Source organism: Danio aesculapii, chromosome 5 (assembly GCF_903798145.1).
Source record: "Danio aesculapii chromosome 5, fDanAes4.1, whole genome shotgun sequence".
NCBI lineage: Eukaryota > Metazoa > Chordata > Actinopteri > Cypriniformes > Danionidae > Danio > Danio aesculapii.
Window position 1 is genome coordinate 17,640,202 of NC_079439.1, and position 16,116 is coordinate 17,656,317.

At 36.9% G+C, this 16,116-nt stretch overlaps 1 protein-coding gene across 1 annotated transcript in view; it reads right to left on the reverse strand.

Annotated features, from left to right (window-relative positions):
* Positions 1-16,116, reverse strand: part of galnt9 (polypeptide N-acetylgalactosaminyltransferase 9) — a 186,438-nt gene that overhangs the window by 42,303 nt on the left and 128,019 nt on the right. Inside the window, exon 6 of the mRNA XM_056457466.1 lies at positions 10,055-10,172. Within this exon, the coding sequence (XP_056313441.1) occupies positions 10,055-10,172 (118 nt within the window). The remainder of the gene's footprint in view (positions 1-10,054; positions 10,173-16,116) is intronic.

Consider the following 16,116-nt stretch of genomic DNA (forward strand, 5'->3'; position numbering starts at 1 on the left):
TAAATTGTAGCCTCAGTTTCCTGTTCTTGGCTGACAGGAGTGGCACCCGCTGTGGTCTTCTGCTGCTGTAGCCCATCCGCCTCAAGGTTGGACATGTTGTGCATTCAGAGATGCTCTTCTGCATACATCGGTTGTAACGAGTGGTTATTTGAGTTACTATTGCCGTTCTATTAGCTCGAACCAGTCTGGCCATTCTCCTCTGACCTCTGGCATCACCAAGGCATTTGTGCCCACAAAACTGCCGCTCACTGGACATTTTCTCTTTTTCGGACCATTCTCTGTAAACCCAAGAAATGGTTGTGCGAGAAAATCCCAGTAGGTCAGCAGTTTCTGAAATACTCTCGTCTGGCACCAACAACCATGCCACTTTCAAAGTTACTTAAATCACCTTTCTTCCCCCTTCTGATGCTCAGTTTGAAGTGCAGCAGATCGTCTTCCCTGAATGATTTGAGTTGCTGCCATGTGATTGGCTGATTAGAAATATGTGTTAACGACCAGTTGGACAGGTGTACCTAATAAAGTGGCCAGTGAGTGTATTTACTCGTTTATCGAAGTCTTTTGTTCTACAATACCAACTGGAGTTGTTTTTTTACTGACTTCATTGCATTTATATTTATTTGCACACTGTTTTTCCACAATAAATATTGTGGCACAGCAGTTTTACATTCCAATCCCCAGTGAGCAAGATAAAAGCACAAATTATGGGGAAATCTAAGCAGAATGCTAAAACACTCTAAATATTCTTAAAGGGGTTATATGATGCTATTAAAAAAAAGCTGAATAGTTTAGCAGGCTTTGATGTTTAAAAAAACAGATTATTATTTTCCATATTTTCCCAATATTCAACTTAGTCTGTCTGAAATGCTAATTTCTAAGCCCCTCCTTCTGAAAGACCCAGAGTTTCCTGACTGGCAAGCTCTGATTGGCCTCAAGCATAACACCCCATAACTATAACCGCATACTAAATCCCAAGCTTTCAAGGCTCCTAAAGCAACTGTAAACAGTTAATAATGTTGTAGGTTTTTCTGTTTCAGTTTAAGCCTAAGCAGATCAATAAGAACACGCTTTACAAGCATTACATGAGCGGAATGTTAAGTGTTTAAGTTGTGTTTTTAATTTGCAACTCTCCTATGGGAATGTGCAATTAGTTTAGATCATGTAGCTAATGTTTCAAGCTAGCATGTAGGTGCGAGAGGGGGTCTAACAGCTGAGCCCTGGGCCAAAAAACAAAACTCAACATTTGAACAGTCAATAGTAGATACTTTAATAAATGATCAAACACACTTTGCTATTCAGGTAACCCAATTCTATTTCCCCTCCCACGTGGCACCGATCAGAAATAACTAGTTTAAGCAGGAATAAAGCACACATATTCCAATATTCCAGCCCGATCTCACAAAGAGCAGGTCAGAAAAGTGGTTAATTCATACAAATCCATATGATCACATTTACATGAAAGTGTACAAATTTTAAAAGGAGGTCTGTCCCCAAACCCCACCCCTAACTCTACCCCTCATTACTAAAATGGACGAATGAGATCATAAAATGTATACAAATTGGCCAGTAAATAAAAAAAACCTACAAGCTGCTTTGAGATTGCATTGAATATTCTCAGATCAGTTTAAGCCCTCATTCATATGTGCAAACGACATGGCAGAATAGAACTGATATGTTAAGCTGCTTTGACACAATCCATATTTATAGAAATAAAGATGAATTGACTTTAATTGGTTATTTAGGTTTTTAGTGTGAGTTGACCTTTACTGAAAAAAATTATGCTGGCATATTTCACAGACACCAACAAGCATCACATGTCTCTTTCCAATGGAACGGTTCTTGAGATGTTCTCTGTTATATAGAATTTAATTTTATAGAATTTAAAAATATAGAAGTTAATTTTCACAACAACACTACAGTATAGCCAACCTAGTGCTGTGTTTGTTCCTGTCATTTTTCTGTTTTGTTACAATAACCTACGCTAAAACGTGGGATTCACCAGCTGTTTGCTAATAAAGGAAGGAGCAACAGAGACAATTATGTATGGGACTTCGTCAGACTTTGACAGGGACTTTATCAGTAACTGTTGCAGTACACATGGACCAGTTTCTTCTTCCTCCGGATCATCATATGCAAGTGTAATTAAAATTGTTGCCTCATTTTCTGTACTTTGCAAAATATGTGTTTAATTGTGTGTTATAAGCTGTAATCACCCTGCCCGGCTTGTGATAACTTATCTATTATAGATCAGTGCTTGTACTGTATTTCTCAGGTTAAATCTGTATGGGGCTGTTCACATATCGCGTCCAAAACCACATTGAAAACACGACGCACTCTTCTTACTTTTAACAATTTAAATGTGTTTTTGAACTCGCGATCCTCTGCCGTTTGTCTTTGCTATGGCCACCATCAGCTGTTCCTCACACACTGTTCCAAAATAGTTCAACTTTTGCCACTGTGTAGATTAATATTCAATGTGTGTCAATGTTATTACTTGGGGTTAGGGTTAAGAGTAGAGTAATGCGCTGGTGTTTAACTGCATTACTTTATTGCATTCCTACATTGGGCTCTCACACTCTCTGCTACTTCATATCAGTGGTGGGTGTTTCTCTCTGTCTCGTACTGAACACAGTCAACCAATCGCAACAGACTGGGTCATCGGTCAAATCAGCGCAGATTAGCTTCACGGTGAGGTTTGGGAACAAATGAATCGCTGAACGAATCATATGGGAGTTGTTGGGATAATTAGTTAAAAATAAATGCATATTTTAAGACAATGCAAGTGATTTTTGACCTTGCATGCATATCAGCCTGTTGTTGGATACCCCCAATACCAAAATATGACCTTTTAAAATGCAAAATAGGAGCTCTTTAAAGAATTACAATGTGCACTAGCAAAATAAACATTGTAAATTTGGATTTCACACAGTCTTTAAGTAAAGATGTTTAAATGATTGTTAACAAAAATCTGACGTAATGGAAAAAAAAAATGTATTCAATGTTTTCTGTCTTATATTTCATCTGCAACAACAATGTGAACTTTTATGAAAATGCGTTTGGTAATTACCTTCTGCATGCATAATTATGTAAATACCTAAGGAGATTTCTCTAGACAAAAGACCCGCGAATAGCAGGTTAACGTCTCCAATAATGTAGGATATTAGATATGAAAGAAATGTGGATGATGTGACAAGATGATTGACAGGGCACATAAGCAAACAACACAACAGTCCATTAATGAGGAGGTAGCAGGTCTCAAAGCTTCCGTTACACACTCCACAAAAAGAGTCTATAGCTTCAGGACTAATGTCTAAGATTACAAACCGTTGTACAATCATGTACATTTGAAGTTTCCTCTAGTTCTCCATTGAGGATGTTTATGAATATTCATAAAGTACATGAGCGTTTGCCTTGTACTTGATTCATATATGACAATATTTCACAGCCAAGTCTCTACAGCACATGAACAGTTGCGCCGGTTCTACAAGAACATGTTTAAAATTCAGCTCATGCCATCTTTTCTTTGCTTTACAAGCACTAACTTCAAATTCTGCCGTTCTTGACATTTGCTCTTTTCGTTTAATATGTGTTTGATAAGCTGTAGTCTCGTCCCCCCCGGCGGCAGCTGCTAGGGTACTCAGAACGTCCCAGATGAGAGAAAGCCACCATGAAGAGAAGAACCACCATCCATTTCTTCCATTTAAACAAATTGTCAAAACTTGGTGCCTCAACTGAAGCACAAAATTACAAGCTCTCTCCGTACATGTGTACACTGATGGGTAGGTAGAGCACAGAGAGAGAGGATATGCTCACACACACACACACACACACTGAAACAGCATGATTTGTGGGATGTATCAAGAACCTCATGTGAGGCATAACAGAGGGAAAAAGCTCGGCCCCCCGAAGCGCCTGCGTTTCTCATCCCCTTTCTCTTCACTAAACACAGAACGAGGAAAGTAAAACGAGCTTGTTCCAGATCTGGAGGAAGAACTAAGCCTAATGGAAATTATAAAGCTCAATTTTGGCTCAGAGGAGAAAATAAATTCGGTCTGTATGAGAGAAACATTAGAATAAATATCTCCTTGGCTCAGGTCCTTACAAGCGGTCTGTGCCATATTATTAGTTTTGTCAGCTGTCAAGCGATATCTTCATTATACGAATTTAGCATAACCAAAAAAAGGACACATTTTGTTTTTGATATTTTCGTTTTTTTTTCTAAGATTTGTGTAAAATGGATAGATTGATTGATTGACTAAATGATTGATTGTCTATCTAATTGATTAACAAAATGTACACATAAACTACATATAACAAATAAACATATATGTGGCAGGTAGAAAATATATACAGTAAATCCATGATTTATATATGGGTTTGTTTTGTTTTTTCAGCCTAATGATGGCTCTTTGGATCTCATCTTGAGAGTTGACAGTAACAGATTCCAAATGCAAACAGCACAATGGAAATGAACTCTGAAACTTTTATCTGCTCATTGTCATTGAGATAATGAGGGAATAACACACACCTGGCCATGGAACAGCTTAGAAGCTAATTAATTTTGGTCCTTTAACAAGTGGGAGGCATATTTACAAACTGTTGTAATTCTTACACCGGTCACCTGATTTGGATGCATACCCTCAAATTAAAGTTGACAGTCTGCATTTAAAGCACATCTTGGTCATTTCATTTCAAATCCATTGTGTTGGTGTATAGAGCCGAAATGTTAGAATTGTGTCGATGTCTAAATATTTATGGATATTTATATAAATAAATATAAATATATATACATTTAAATTACGGATATTTAAATATATATATATATATATATATATATATATATATATATATATATATATATATATATATATATATATATATATATATATATATATATATATATGAATGATAGCATTGAAGGAAACAAGTGAAAACCTCTTTTAAAACAAGCCGACTAAATCACATTACACTTAAAATGAGTTCTTTGTGCTCCAGCTGGTTAAATCAGATCAGTTATGAAACTATCTTGAAATGTGTTTGATTCTTACACACTTCTGAGTTTGTAAAAGCTCAGGGTCTGCTGAAAATCTGCTTGAATATGATCCACACAGACAAGGGAATGAGCTCCCAAAGAAAGCTTTGTCTTCGTGTCTCAGAGAATTTTCTAAATCAACAAATAAACACATTCCCCCAATAACCCAAGCTGCACTAATCCATGCGTCTAGTCACTAGTTAGTTATGCAAATGAATTACATCTATCTACATGAAGCGAAGAGAGACAGACACTCAGAAATTGAGCAGCACCAAATATATGCCTTTGAGTCCATTAAAACTGCATTCAATTGACCAAAGGCCAAACCAATTGTGAATGCACAATGCAACCTCCAGTAAAAGATGCTGCTCAGAAAGATTTAAAAGCTTTACAATTCACCAACATGATCCAAAGGTCATCTTCCTTCACTGGTTTGTTTTGTGTTCTGCATTCAGTGTTCGTGTGGGTGTGAAGAGAAGCGACCGCGGATGGAAAAGACCTGCTCACCTCTGCTCATAATGAAAAAATTGCTCCCTTTTGGAAGGTTTGAAGCAAGGACAACAGTCACTGGAGATCTGACATGCTGATTTAGCCTCTGTTCAGCTTTTGCTTTACATCTGATTCTACATGAAATCCATCTCATTAAGTGCTTTGAATCATTAGGAAAGGTTCTGGAGATTCAGGTCGGTATCTCAGCAACGGTCTAGCTGAATTTGTTCATCGCCGTTAGATTTATCAGAATGGAATAAAGCAGAGATCAGTGGAACATAAAAAATTCTTTTAAAAAGCACCTATTACGTCCATCTTTACAATATGTTAATTAAGTATTTGGTGTGTCCAAAATGTGTCTGTGGAGGTTCAGCTCAGAATACCCATCAGATAATGTGTTATACCCAGCAGAAAATGTAACTTTGGGCTCAGAGCTTTTTTGAAGCTGTGGCTAAATGCAATTGAGCTGATTCTCCCTGAAGTAGAGATCAGTGTTTGGGCATTTATGCTTTACTGATACACAGCATGTCAGAGCAAATGGGAATCTTGAGGTCAAAGGAACTGCCTGAAGAGCTAGGAGTCAGAATAGTGGCATGGTACAGATCTGGCCAAGGTTACACAAAATTTCTACTGCACTTAAGACTTTTAAGAGCACAGTAGCCTTCATAATCCTTAAATAGGTGTTTGGGATGACCAGAACCCTTCCTAGAGCTGGCCGTCCAGCCAAACTGAGCTATCAGGGGAGAAGAGCCTTGGTGAGAGAGGTAAAGAAGAACCCAAAGATCACTGTGGCCAAGCTCCAGAGATGCAGATGGGAGGTGGGAGAAAGTTGTATAAAGTCAACCATCACTGCAGCCTTCCACCAGTCAGGGCTTTATGGCAGAGTGGCCCGACATGTGAAAACCCGCATAGTTTGCCTTACAAACACATTCTCTGGTCTGATGAGACCAAGATATAACTTTTGGCCTTAATTCTAAGCAGTATGTGTGGAGAAAACCATGCACTGCTTATTACCTGTCCAATACAGTCCCAACAGTGAAGCATGGTGGTAGCAGAATCATGTTATGGGGGTTTTTTTCAGCTGCAGTGACAGGATGGCTGGTTGCAATTGAGAGAAAGATTAATGCAGCCAAGTACAGGGATATCCTGGATAAAAACCTTCTCCAGAGTATTCAGGACCTCAGACTGGGCCGAAGGTTTACCTTCCAACAAGACAAAGACTCTAAGCACACAGCTAAAATAATGAAGGAGTGGCTTCACAACAACTCTGTGACTGTTCTTGAGCAGTCCAGCCAGAGCCCTGACTTAAACCTCATTGAGCATCTCTGGAGAGATCGAAAAATGGCTGTCCACCAATGCTTACCATCCAACCAGACAAAACTGGAGAGGATCTGCAAAGAGAAATGGCAGAGGATGCCCAAATCCATGTGTGGAAAACATGTTGCATCTTTCCCAAAAATGGCCCAGCCTGAGTCCTGACTTTAACCCAATCGAGCATCTCTGGAGAGACCTAAAAATGTCTGTCCACTAATGTTTACCATCCAAACTGACAGAACTGGAAATGATCTGCAAAGAGGGATGGCAGAGGATCCCCAACTTCAGGTGTGGAAAACATGTTGCACATTTCCCAAAAAGACTCATGGCTATATTAGATCAAAAGGGTGCTTCTGCCAAATACCAAGCAAAGGGTCTGAATACTTAAGACCATGTAATATTTCAGTTTTTCTTTTATAATTAAATCTGCAAAAATGTCAATTATTCTGTTTTTTTCTGTCAATATGGGGTGCTGTGTAGGAAAGAATTAACTTAAATGATTTTGGCAAATGGATGCAATATAACAATGAGTGAAAAATATTTTTTAATAAAAATTAATTAAAAAAAAGAACTGAAAGATGTAGCACTCACACACATATCTATGAAGATGATCTACATAGAGAACACACAAGCAGTTCAACAGTTTAAATGTGTTAATTAAAAGGTATTTAATGAAAATATTAAATGTTAACAAGTTGTTGCATAGCTGAAATAATTCAATCACTTATTTTGAATTTTATATGTGAAGACACACTTGTTAATTATCCTTATAATATAAAAGTCCGCTCACAAAAAAGGGACCCCTGTAAGTCTCCTATTTAAAAGAGCAAAAATAAAATCAGGATAATTGAACTGACATATACTAAAATGCAATTACTCTGGGCTGTAAGTGTCAATTCAGCTCTTTCTGAGCGACTTTACAACACTTTTAATTTCCCTTGTGAGCATTTGGAACAACTTCACACAAATTAAACTTCCATCATACAGCTTCAAATTTCTCTTAACGTTTTGTATTCTTTATATAATCTATTTAATCAGACTTGATTCCTCTACATTGTCTTCTCTTTGACTCCGTGCCTCTGGATCTCTTTATACAGTGAACAGTTGCTTATTTGCTGGGGCATAAGGTTAATTATTAAATATGTAGCTGTCAGTCAAAGTTATCACTCTCGAATGAGGTGCTGCAGCTTTGGAGGATTAACCAGAGGCTGAGATGGATCATATGTGCCATCACTGTGTTCAGCATCAATAAGTAATTGGTTTAAAGCTGGGAATTTGATACATTTTCTAAACTGGCAATTTTGTCATTTTTCCACTTACAAGAACTCTTCTACATCATGTAATGGAGAAACATGTGCTTAGACACACTGTGGCGATACATACAGATTGCATGTTTATAGCAATATCGAATAGAGTAAAGTTTTCCTCATTTTATTTAAAGGTAAAACATACAAAAATGAAATGAATACTTCTGTACATGTGGTTTTTATTTGTAATAAATTTGCAACAATTTCAAAAACTATTTTTTCACATTGTCATTATGGGGTTTTGTGTGTAGAATTTTGAGGCAATAAATGAATTTATTGAATTAAATGAATCCATTTTCCAATAAGGCTGTAACATAAAAAATGTGGGAAAAGTGAAGCGCTATGAATACTTTATGGATGCACTGTAGATGTTAATCCAGGAACATGTCCTACTTGGTGAAATCAAGTTGGTTGTCAAAACACCTCTCAAAACGCTTTTTCAGATGAGAAAAACAGAAAGAATTGAACCAGATTCAAGACATTTTTTTATGATGCACGAAAGTTTCGGAGGCAGTGTGTCAATACAATAGACACAGTATGGGGTCAAATTATATTTTTAACGTGTGAAATCTACATTTCAAAAATTTCTGATTTGTAGAAGTTTGAACCAATGTCGTAGTCAAAACAAGACGCATAAATGCATTTGAACAAATGTAAAAAATGTAGTTCATCATGTTTTTGTTTCACAATTTACAAGACCAACCTTAAAAATATAGAATTCTAAACTATTTGTTATAAAGTAAAAGACTTAAAAAAAAAAAAGATTATTAAAAAAAAAACGTTTGAATGTTAAATCTGTTGCAACTTTGTGCACGATATCCTAAAACGTGCATAAAAATAGGATAGCAATAAAAGTATTAACGAAAACCAAAATCAAATATCAGGACATCTACACAGCAATGACCCAAAGTATCCAGACTATATCTAGACTATCAGGGTACAAATAGTACTCTGCAATTTCAATCAATACCAATCTAGTGAAAATAAACGAAAAGCAACACCTCTGATGATTCAGCAAAGCTGTTTTATGCTGATATGTAAGAGAAAGCACACTATTTCAGGAAACTACTCGCTAAGACAACCACACATGTTTCAATCCGCTATTGTATCAGCTGTCACTGAGACTTAACACTCCAACAATTGAAACACTCTCCAATTAGACATTTCAAACAATACTATTCAGCTCCAGAGTTCAATCTATCATCAGGCTGAAAAGACTCTTCTATCATCCAACACTGCTGCTGAATCTTCAAAATGAATTAAAGGGTTTTTTAATCCAAATTATGCTAATCTTCCAAGGATATTCGACACCCCACAGAAAGAACAGTTTCTGAATTTAAACAAGTTGAATTCCCCACTGGCTCACAGATCATGTGGGCCATGAAATTTTTTCTCAGGGCTGCAGCTGCAGGAATCTACTTTCATTCTACCCTAGTGCCTTTAAAGCGTTCGAGTCTGTGTAATTTGGCACTGAGTACTTTCTTTTCCTGTGGGCAACGCATTTTCTTCTTGATGGAGTGGGGAATCTACATGCTTGCCTCCTGAAGAGTCTCTAGCATGACGCCTTGGGCATGAAAGCATGAAGAAATGTAATTAAACATATGTCAAATGCTAAAGCTTTGTGGATAGAGTTAATTACACAGTCACCTGTGAATTAACGGAAAGGGTGGCAGCGGTGGTGCATTGTAATTTCTGAGAGGGTCTCATGTTACAACAACTCTATGCTCAATGAATTATAATACACTGGACTGTGAATGTCTCAACGGAGGAAAATTAACAAGGCAGACAATTCTTTGTCTCCGCTACAATTCAAATGATTCTGTGAGCAAATTCACCTTTTGAAAAAGTCCTTACTTATTTAAGGCAAATAATGAGACAAGTGCACAACTGTAACTTAAGTCTGGTTTGTACTTACCCTCATACCAAGTTCAATGTTCTCTCCTCCATAGACCTCCATGCCCGGATCAAGCAGACCGATCTCTCCAAAATATTCACGATCCACTACAAAAGAGCAGCCGATCATTGCAGGAGTCCTGTGTGCAAGACAGAGAACATGTAAACATCAACATTGCATCCACACTTACGTAAGAATGATACATTGATGGAGAGAATAAAAGACATGAAGGAATATATACAGAACTGAGATGGATGGATGGGTGAATAGATGAATTGAGAGACAGAAAGAATGACATAGAATAAAACGATAATGGATAGATGGAACTATGGATGGATGGGTGGATGAATGGATGGATGGATGGATGGATGGATAAAAAAGTATTATAAATGGAATAATAGACAATTGTACAATAATGGATGGATGGATGGATTAAAAGACAGAAAGAATGATATATACAGAATAAAACAATAATGGACAGATGGATGGTTGGATAGATGAATAGATGGATGGATGGATGGATGGACTGAAAGACAGAAAGAATGACAAATACAGAATAAAACAATAATGGATAGATGGAACTTTGGATTGATAGACAGAAAAACTGAATTATAAATTAAATAATAGACAGAACTGTACAATAATGAATGGATGGATGGATGGATGGATGGATGGATGGATGGATGGATGGATGGATGGATGGATGGATGGATGGATGGATGGATGGATGGGTGGATGGATGGATGGATGGATTGAAAGACAAAAAGAATGACAGACACAAAATAAAACAACAATGGATAGATGGAACGATAGATGGATGGACGGACGGATGGATGGATGGATGGATGGATAGATGTATTGAAAGACAGATAGTATCACAGATACAGAATAAAACAATGGATAGATGGAACGATAGATGGATGGATGAATGGATGGATGGATTGAAAGACAGAATGTATCACAGATACAGAATAAAACAATGGATAGATGGAACTTTGGATGGATAGACAGAAAAACTAAATTATATAGGAATAATAGACAGAACTGTACAGTAATGAATGGATGGGTGGATGGATTGATGGATGGATGGATAAAACAGACTGAAAGAATGATCGATATAGAACTGAACATTATGAGATGAATTGATGAATGGCAGATGTAAAAATGGATGGATGGATGGATGGATGGGTGGATGGATGGATGGATGGGTGGATGGATGGATGGATGGATTGAAAGACAAAAAGAATGACAGACACAAAATAAAACAACAATGGATAGATGGAACGATAGATGGATGGACGGATGGATGGATGGATGGATGGATGGATAGATGTATTGAAAGACAGATAGTATCACAGATACAGAATAAAACAATGGATAGATGGAACGATAGATGGATGGATGAATGGATGGATGGATTGAAAGACAGAATGTATCACAGATACAGAATAAAACAATGGATAGATGGAACTTTGGATGGATAGACAGAAAAAACTAAATTATATAGGAATAATAGACAGAACTGTACAGTAATGAATGGATGGGTGGATGGATTGATGGATGGATGGATAAAACAGACTGAAAGAATGATCGATATAGAACTGAACATTATGAGATGAATTGATGAATGGCAGATGTAAAAATGGATGGATGGATGGATGGATGGGTGGATGGATGGATGGATGGATCAACTGAAAGACAAAGTATCACAGATACAGAATAAAACAATGGATAGATGGAACTATGGATGGACAGACAGAAAAACTAAATTAAATGGAATAATAGATAGAACTGTACAGTAATGAATGGACGGATGGATAATACAGACTGAAAGAATGATTGATATAGAACTGAACATTAAGAGATGTATTGATGAATAGCAGATGTAATAATGGATGGATGGAGGGATGGATGGATGGATGGATGGATGGATGGATGGATGGATGGATGGATGGATGGATGGATGGATGGATGGATGGATGGATAAAACCGACTGAAAGAATGATCGATATAGAACTGAACATTAAGAGATGAATTGATGAATGGCAGATGTAATAATGGATGGATGGATGGATGGATGGATAAAACAGACTGAAAGAATGATCGATATAGAACTGAACATTAAGAGATGAATTGATGAATGGCAGATGTAATGATGGATGGATGGATGGATGGATGCATGGATGGATGGATGAACAAGAAATTTGGATAAAAGATAAATAAAAAATAATAGACAGACCTGTACAATGATGGATGGATGAATGGATTGATGGATGGATTAAGCGATGGATGGATGGATGGATGGAAAGACTTCATAATATAGGTAGAAGACATACTGATTTAATTGATGGATTGATGGGTAGACTGCAAGATTAACAGCTACAGACATCAACTAAAAGTTTATGGATGGATGGACCAACAGAAAACTAAAAGATAGATGGAATAATAGACAGAACTGTACAAAAAAAGAAGGATGGATGGGCAGTAAGACTAAAAAGATATATAAGTAGATGACAGACTGGCTGATAGAATTGAAGGAAGTATGAATGGATAAAAAGACTGAAAGACAGACAGAATGACAGCTTCAGAACTGAACAATAACAGATAGATGGATGAATGAATGTCAAACGTAATAACAGAAAGATAGAATGTCATTCTATATTTCACACTCTATATAACTCTCTCTATTTTTTACAGTCAGTCTGAGTACAGCTGAGGAAAGAAGTGCTGATGAATTAATAGCTCTTTCAGAGAGAAGTCAACTGGAAATCATTTACGAATCAGAGGTTGCAGAATCTGCCCTTTCACAGAGCATGAAGAATTTCTGTTGAGTGGGAGTGAGATGAGCCAGAAGTCTTATGTAAAGTAGAAACTGTGTGTGTTTAAACAGAAATACACACCACTGAGAGACTGTGTGGTGAGAGTAATCGTGCATATAGTAGAGGAAAGTGTTTATTTGTTTTCCTAAGTGAGTCTCTTTCTTTCACTCTCTCTCTCTCTGCATTCCCACTTGGTTTCTCTCAACGTCAGCATGTAATATTAAAACAACTCCACATATGTCATTTTGCTGAGATCGCAGTTTCACAGGCCAGAGAAAAACTCATTTTTATTCAAAGTAAATGCCATTTTATGACAATAATCTGATGGAAGTAAGAGCAATAGTTTTAAAATGATGTCTAAAGAATAATTGAAGAGTGTATTTAACTGTGAAGAAACATACATAATGGTCAAAATGTGCACCTTGATAAATATTATTCCTGGGAAATAATTTTTTTTACTGCGATTAATCACATGATTCTGACAAATAATTGTATACAATCGCAATGTATCAATCTAAATAATATCATTTAAGAATAGTGTATTGTGCACTTTTATTTAAAGAAATTCCGGTTTTAGAAAAGGTGAAATTACACTTTAAACAACCGAGGTGTTTTTTTTTATAGCAGTATTCCCTTTATTTAGTAAGTTTTTAAAAATTCCTTCAGCTTAGACACTGATTTATGTTGCCACAGTGGAATGAACTGCCAATTGCTGTGCTATTTGTTTAATGCAGCTGATGCCCTTCCAGACACAACCCAGCTATAAGAACACATAAACTCGTAAACCCCAAGTGCTGGGAAACACCCAAACACTCTCTCATTCTCACACACACACACACACACACACACACATGCTTGCAAGCACACACGCACGCACGTACACACACACACACACACTTATTCACTATGGCCAATTTAGTTTATCCAATTCACCCATGCCAGGAGCACCCAGAGGAAACCCACGCGAACACAGGGAGAACATGCAAACTCCACACAGAAATGTCTCCTGGCACAGCCCGGACTCAAACCAGCGACCTTCTTGCTGTGGGGTGACAGTCCTAACCACTGAGCCACTGTGCCACCCCAATTTAAAGGTGCCTTTTAATGAAAATCTGGGCATAACAGGCATAGTGGACTAATTAAAAATCAGGATATGGAAATGGGAATACTGTCACCATTGTTTTGTTGTTTTCATGTAAATTCCATGGGTGTAAAACCCCAGAGGGCAATCGGCCAAACAGAGGACAAAACAAATTGTCACAAGACTCATGGGCCATGTCCTCTGCATTTGCATGTATGCCTACTTTAGGTCATTCATCCGGATCTGTCGAGCTCGTAATCAAGAGAACACGACTCATATGCAGCGCTGAGATCATAAAAAAGCTCTGAGATCATTAATATGCACGTCTCAGCCTTCGTTTGACAACCCAAATATTTTCTAATGATGAAACAGTGATAATTTTCCTTCTTTAGTTATTTTACGTGTATATTTCAATTACCATGTATGTGGGATTTTTATTTTGAAAACGCGAGCGCCAAATTGTTTACTGTGCATTACTGGGCAACGACTGCACGAGACATGTTTCAAACTCCCCTCAGGATGCAAAATGCAAGATTTACAGATTACACATTTAATCATCTCCACTAAAGAGGCAAAAGGTACCTTTAGTTACATCTTTTGTTAATTTATGGTGTTCATTGTGAAATTTGATGCGTGTGTTTCAACAAATACATGTAGATGCTAAATCATGTCAAATCACTCAGCTCAACCATCATCTGTTCATGCAGAGGTTGATATTAATTTCTGGCTGTGTTTTCATTGACTGTAGCTTCAAAATACAACACCATACATCTCTATCACTCTCTTTTGTTAAGTTTAATTATAGTTGAGCCTTTATACACAACAGATCTGATGAGCAAAATAGGTTAACCTTACTTTGATTGGGTTTATATTTGTCCGTGTTTAGCGTACATCATGCTCTGTGTGTGTGTCTGTAAAGAGCGGTACATCAGAGTGGAGCTCATTAGTATTCACGCCATGAACCATATATGGTCAATCATGGACCTTCTGATTCTAGGAGTATTTTATGGATTAATGAATGAGCTTCTAAAACGGTTTCTGGAGATTTTTTTTTAACTTACCGAAGCCATAAACCTATTATATTTCAAAGAACAATTTAACTTATTAAACCAATGCAGTATGGCATCTTTAAGCATCAATTCCATCAAATGAAATGCCACTGCCAGGGCATTTAGTGATAATTAAGTGATCATTTCATCTGTGTTTGCTGATATATGCCTCAATTGCATCTTCCGTAATTCACTTCAATTTTAGTGTGAATCAAGCCTTAGGCCCATTCCAAATTTTCTCATTGTTTGAGCTGTGACTATATCTACCCCAAGCCAGTAGTTTAACATACCATCCTCCTGTGACCCATATACAGTTAAAGTCAGAATTATTAGCCCCCCTTACATTTTTCCCCAATTTCTGTTTAATGGAAAGTTTAACAATTTTCAACACATTTCTAAATGTTTTAAAGCATTTTAAATAGTTTTAAATTAATCATCATCATATGTGAACAAGAATGCGTTTTACAAGTTTAAAACATTTTTAAAACAGTGCATGTTTGTAATAAATTACAGCAGTGTTACCGTCTTTATCACCACAGCCGCATGTCAGTACAATTATAAAAGAAGACGCTTCAATCCCATTAAATCAGGTGTATTTTGTACATCAGCATAATGGACATCCATACAGCAGTGGATATTAACGTGTATGCTGTCACATTTGCCCTGCAAAAACAGTGCAAAGTTAAATGTGTCCGCTGTGTGTGTGTCTTTGTGTGTGATCCTGCGTGAACATTGAAACGACATGGTGTGTGACTCATCGTTGCAACTCCATAACAAATATATCAATTAATCAGTGGGAAAGTTCTTACGGTAGTATTTCTCACAAACATTACGCGACATCTGCTTCGTGGGAACGGTGGGCAGGGATAACTAGCATTAAAGGGACAGGCCTCAAAAACTGCTACATTGTGTTTAGAGCAGAAAATCCCAATATACTAAAAGGTATAATAAATAATCTGATGGGTATTTTGAACTGAAACTTTACAGACATTTATTAGTATATGTGCGTGCATGTTTATGTTCATTTATTTGTACTATACTAGTTTATTTGTTTATTTGTTATCTACATTTTTTTGTGCGGTTTCGTTCTATATACGTTTACGTTGTATTATTTGAGAATTATTTTGAATAACA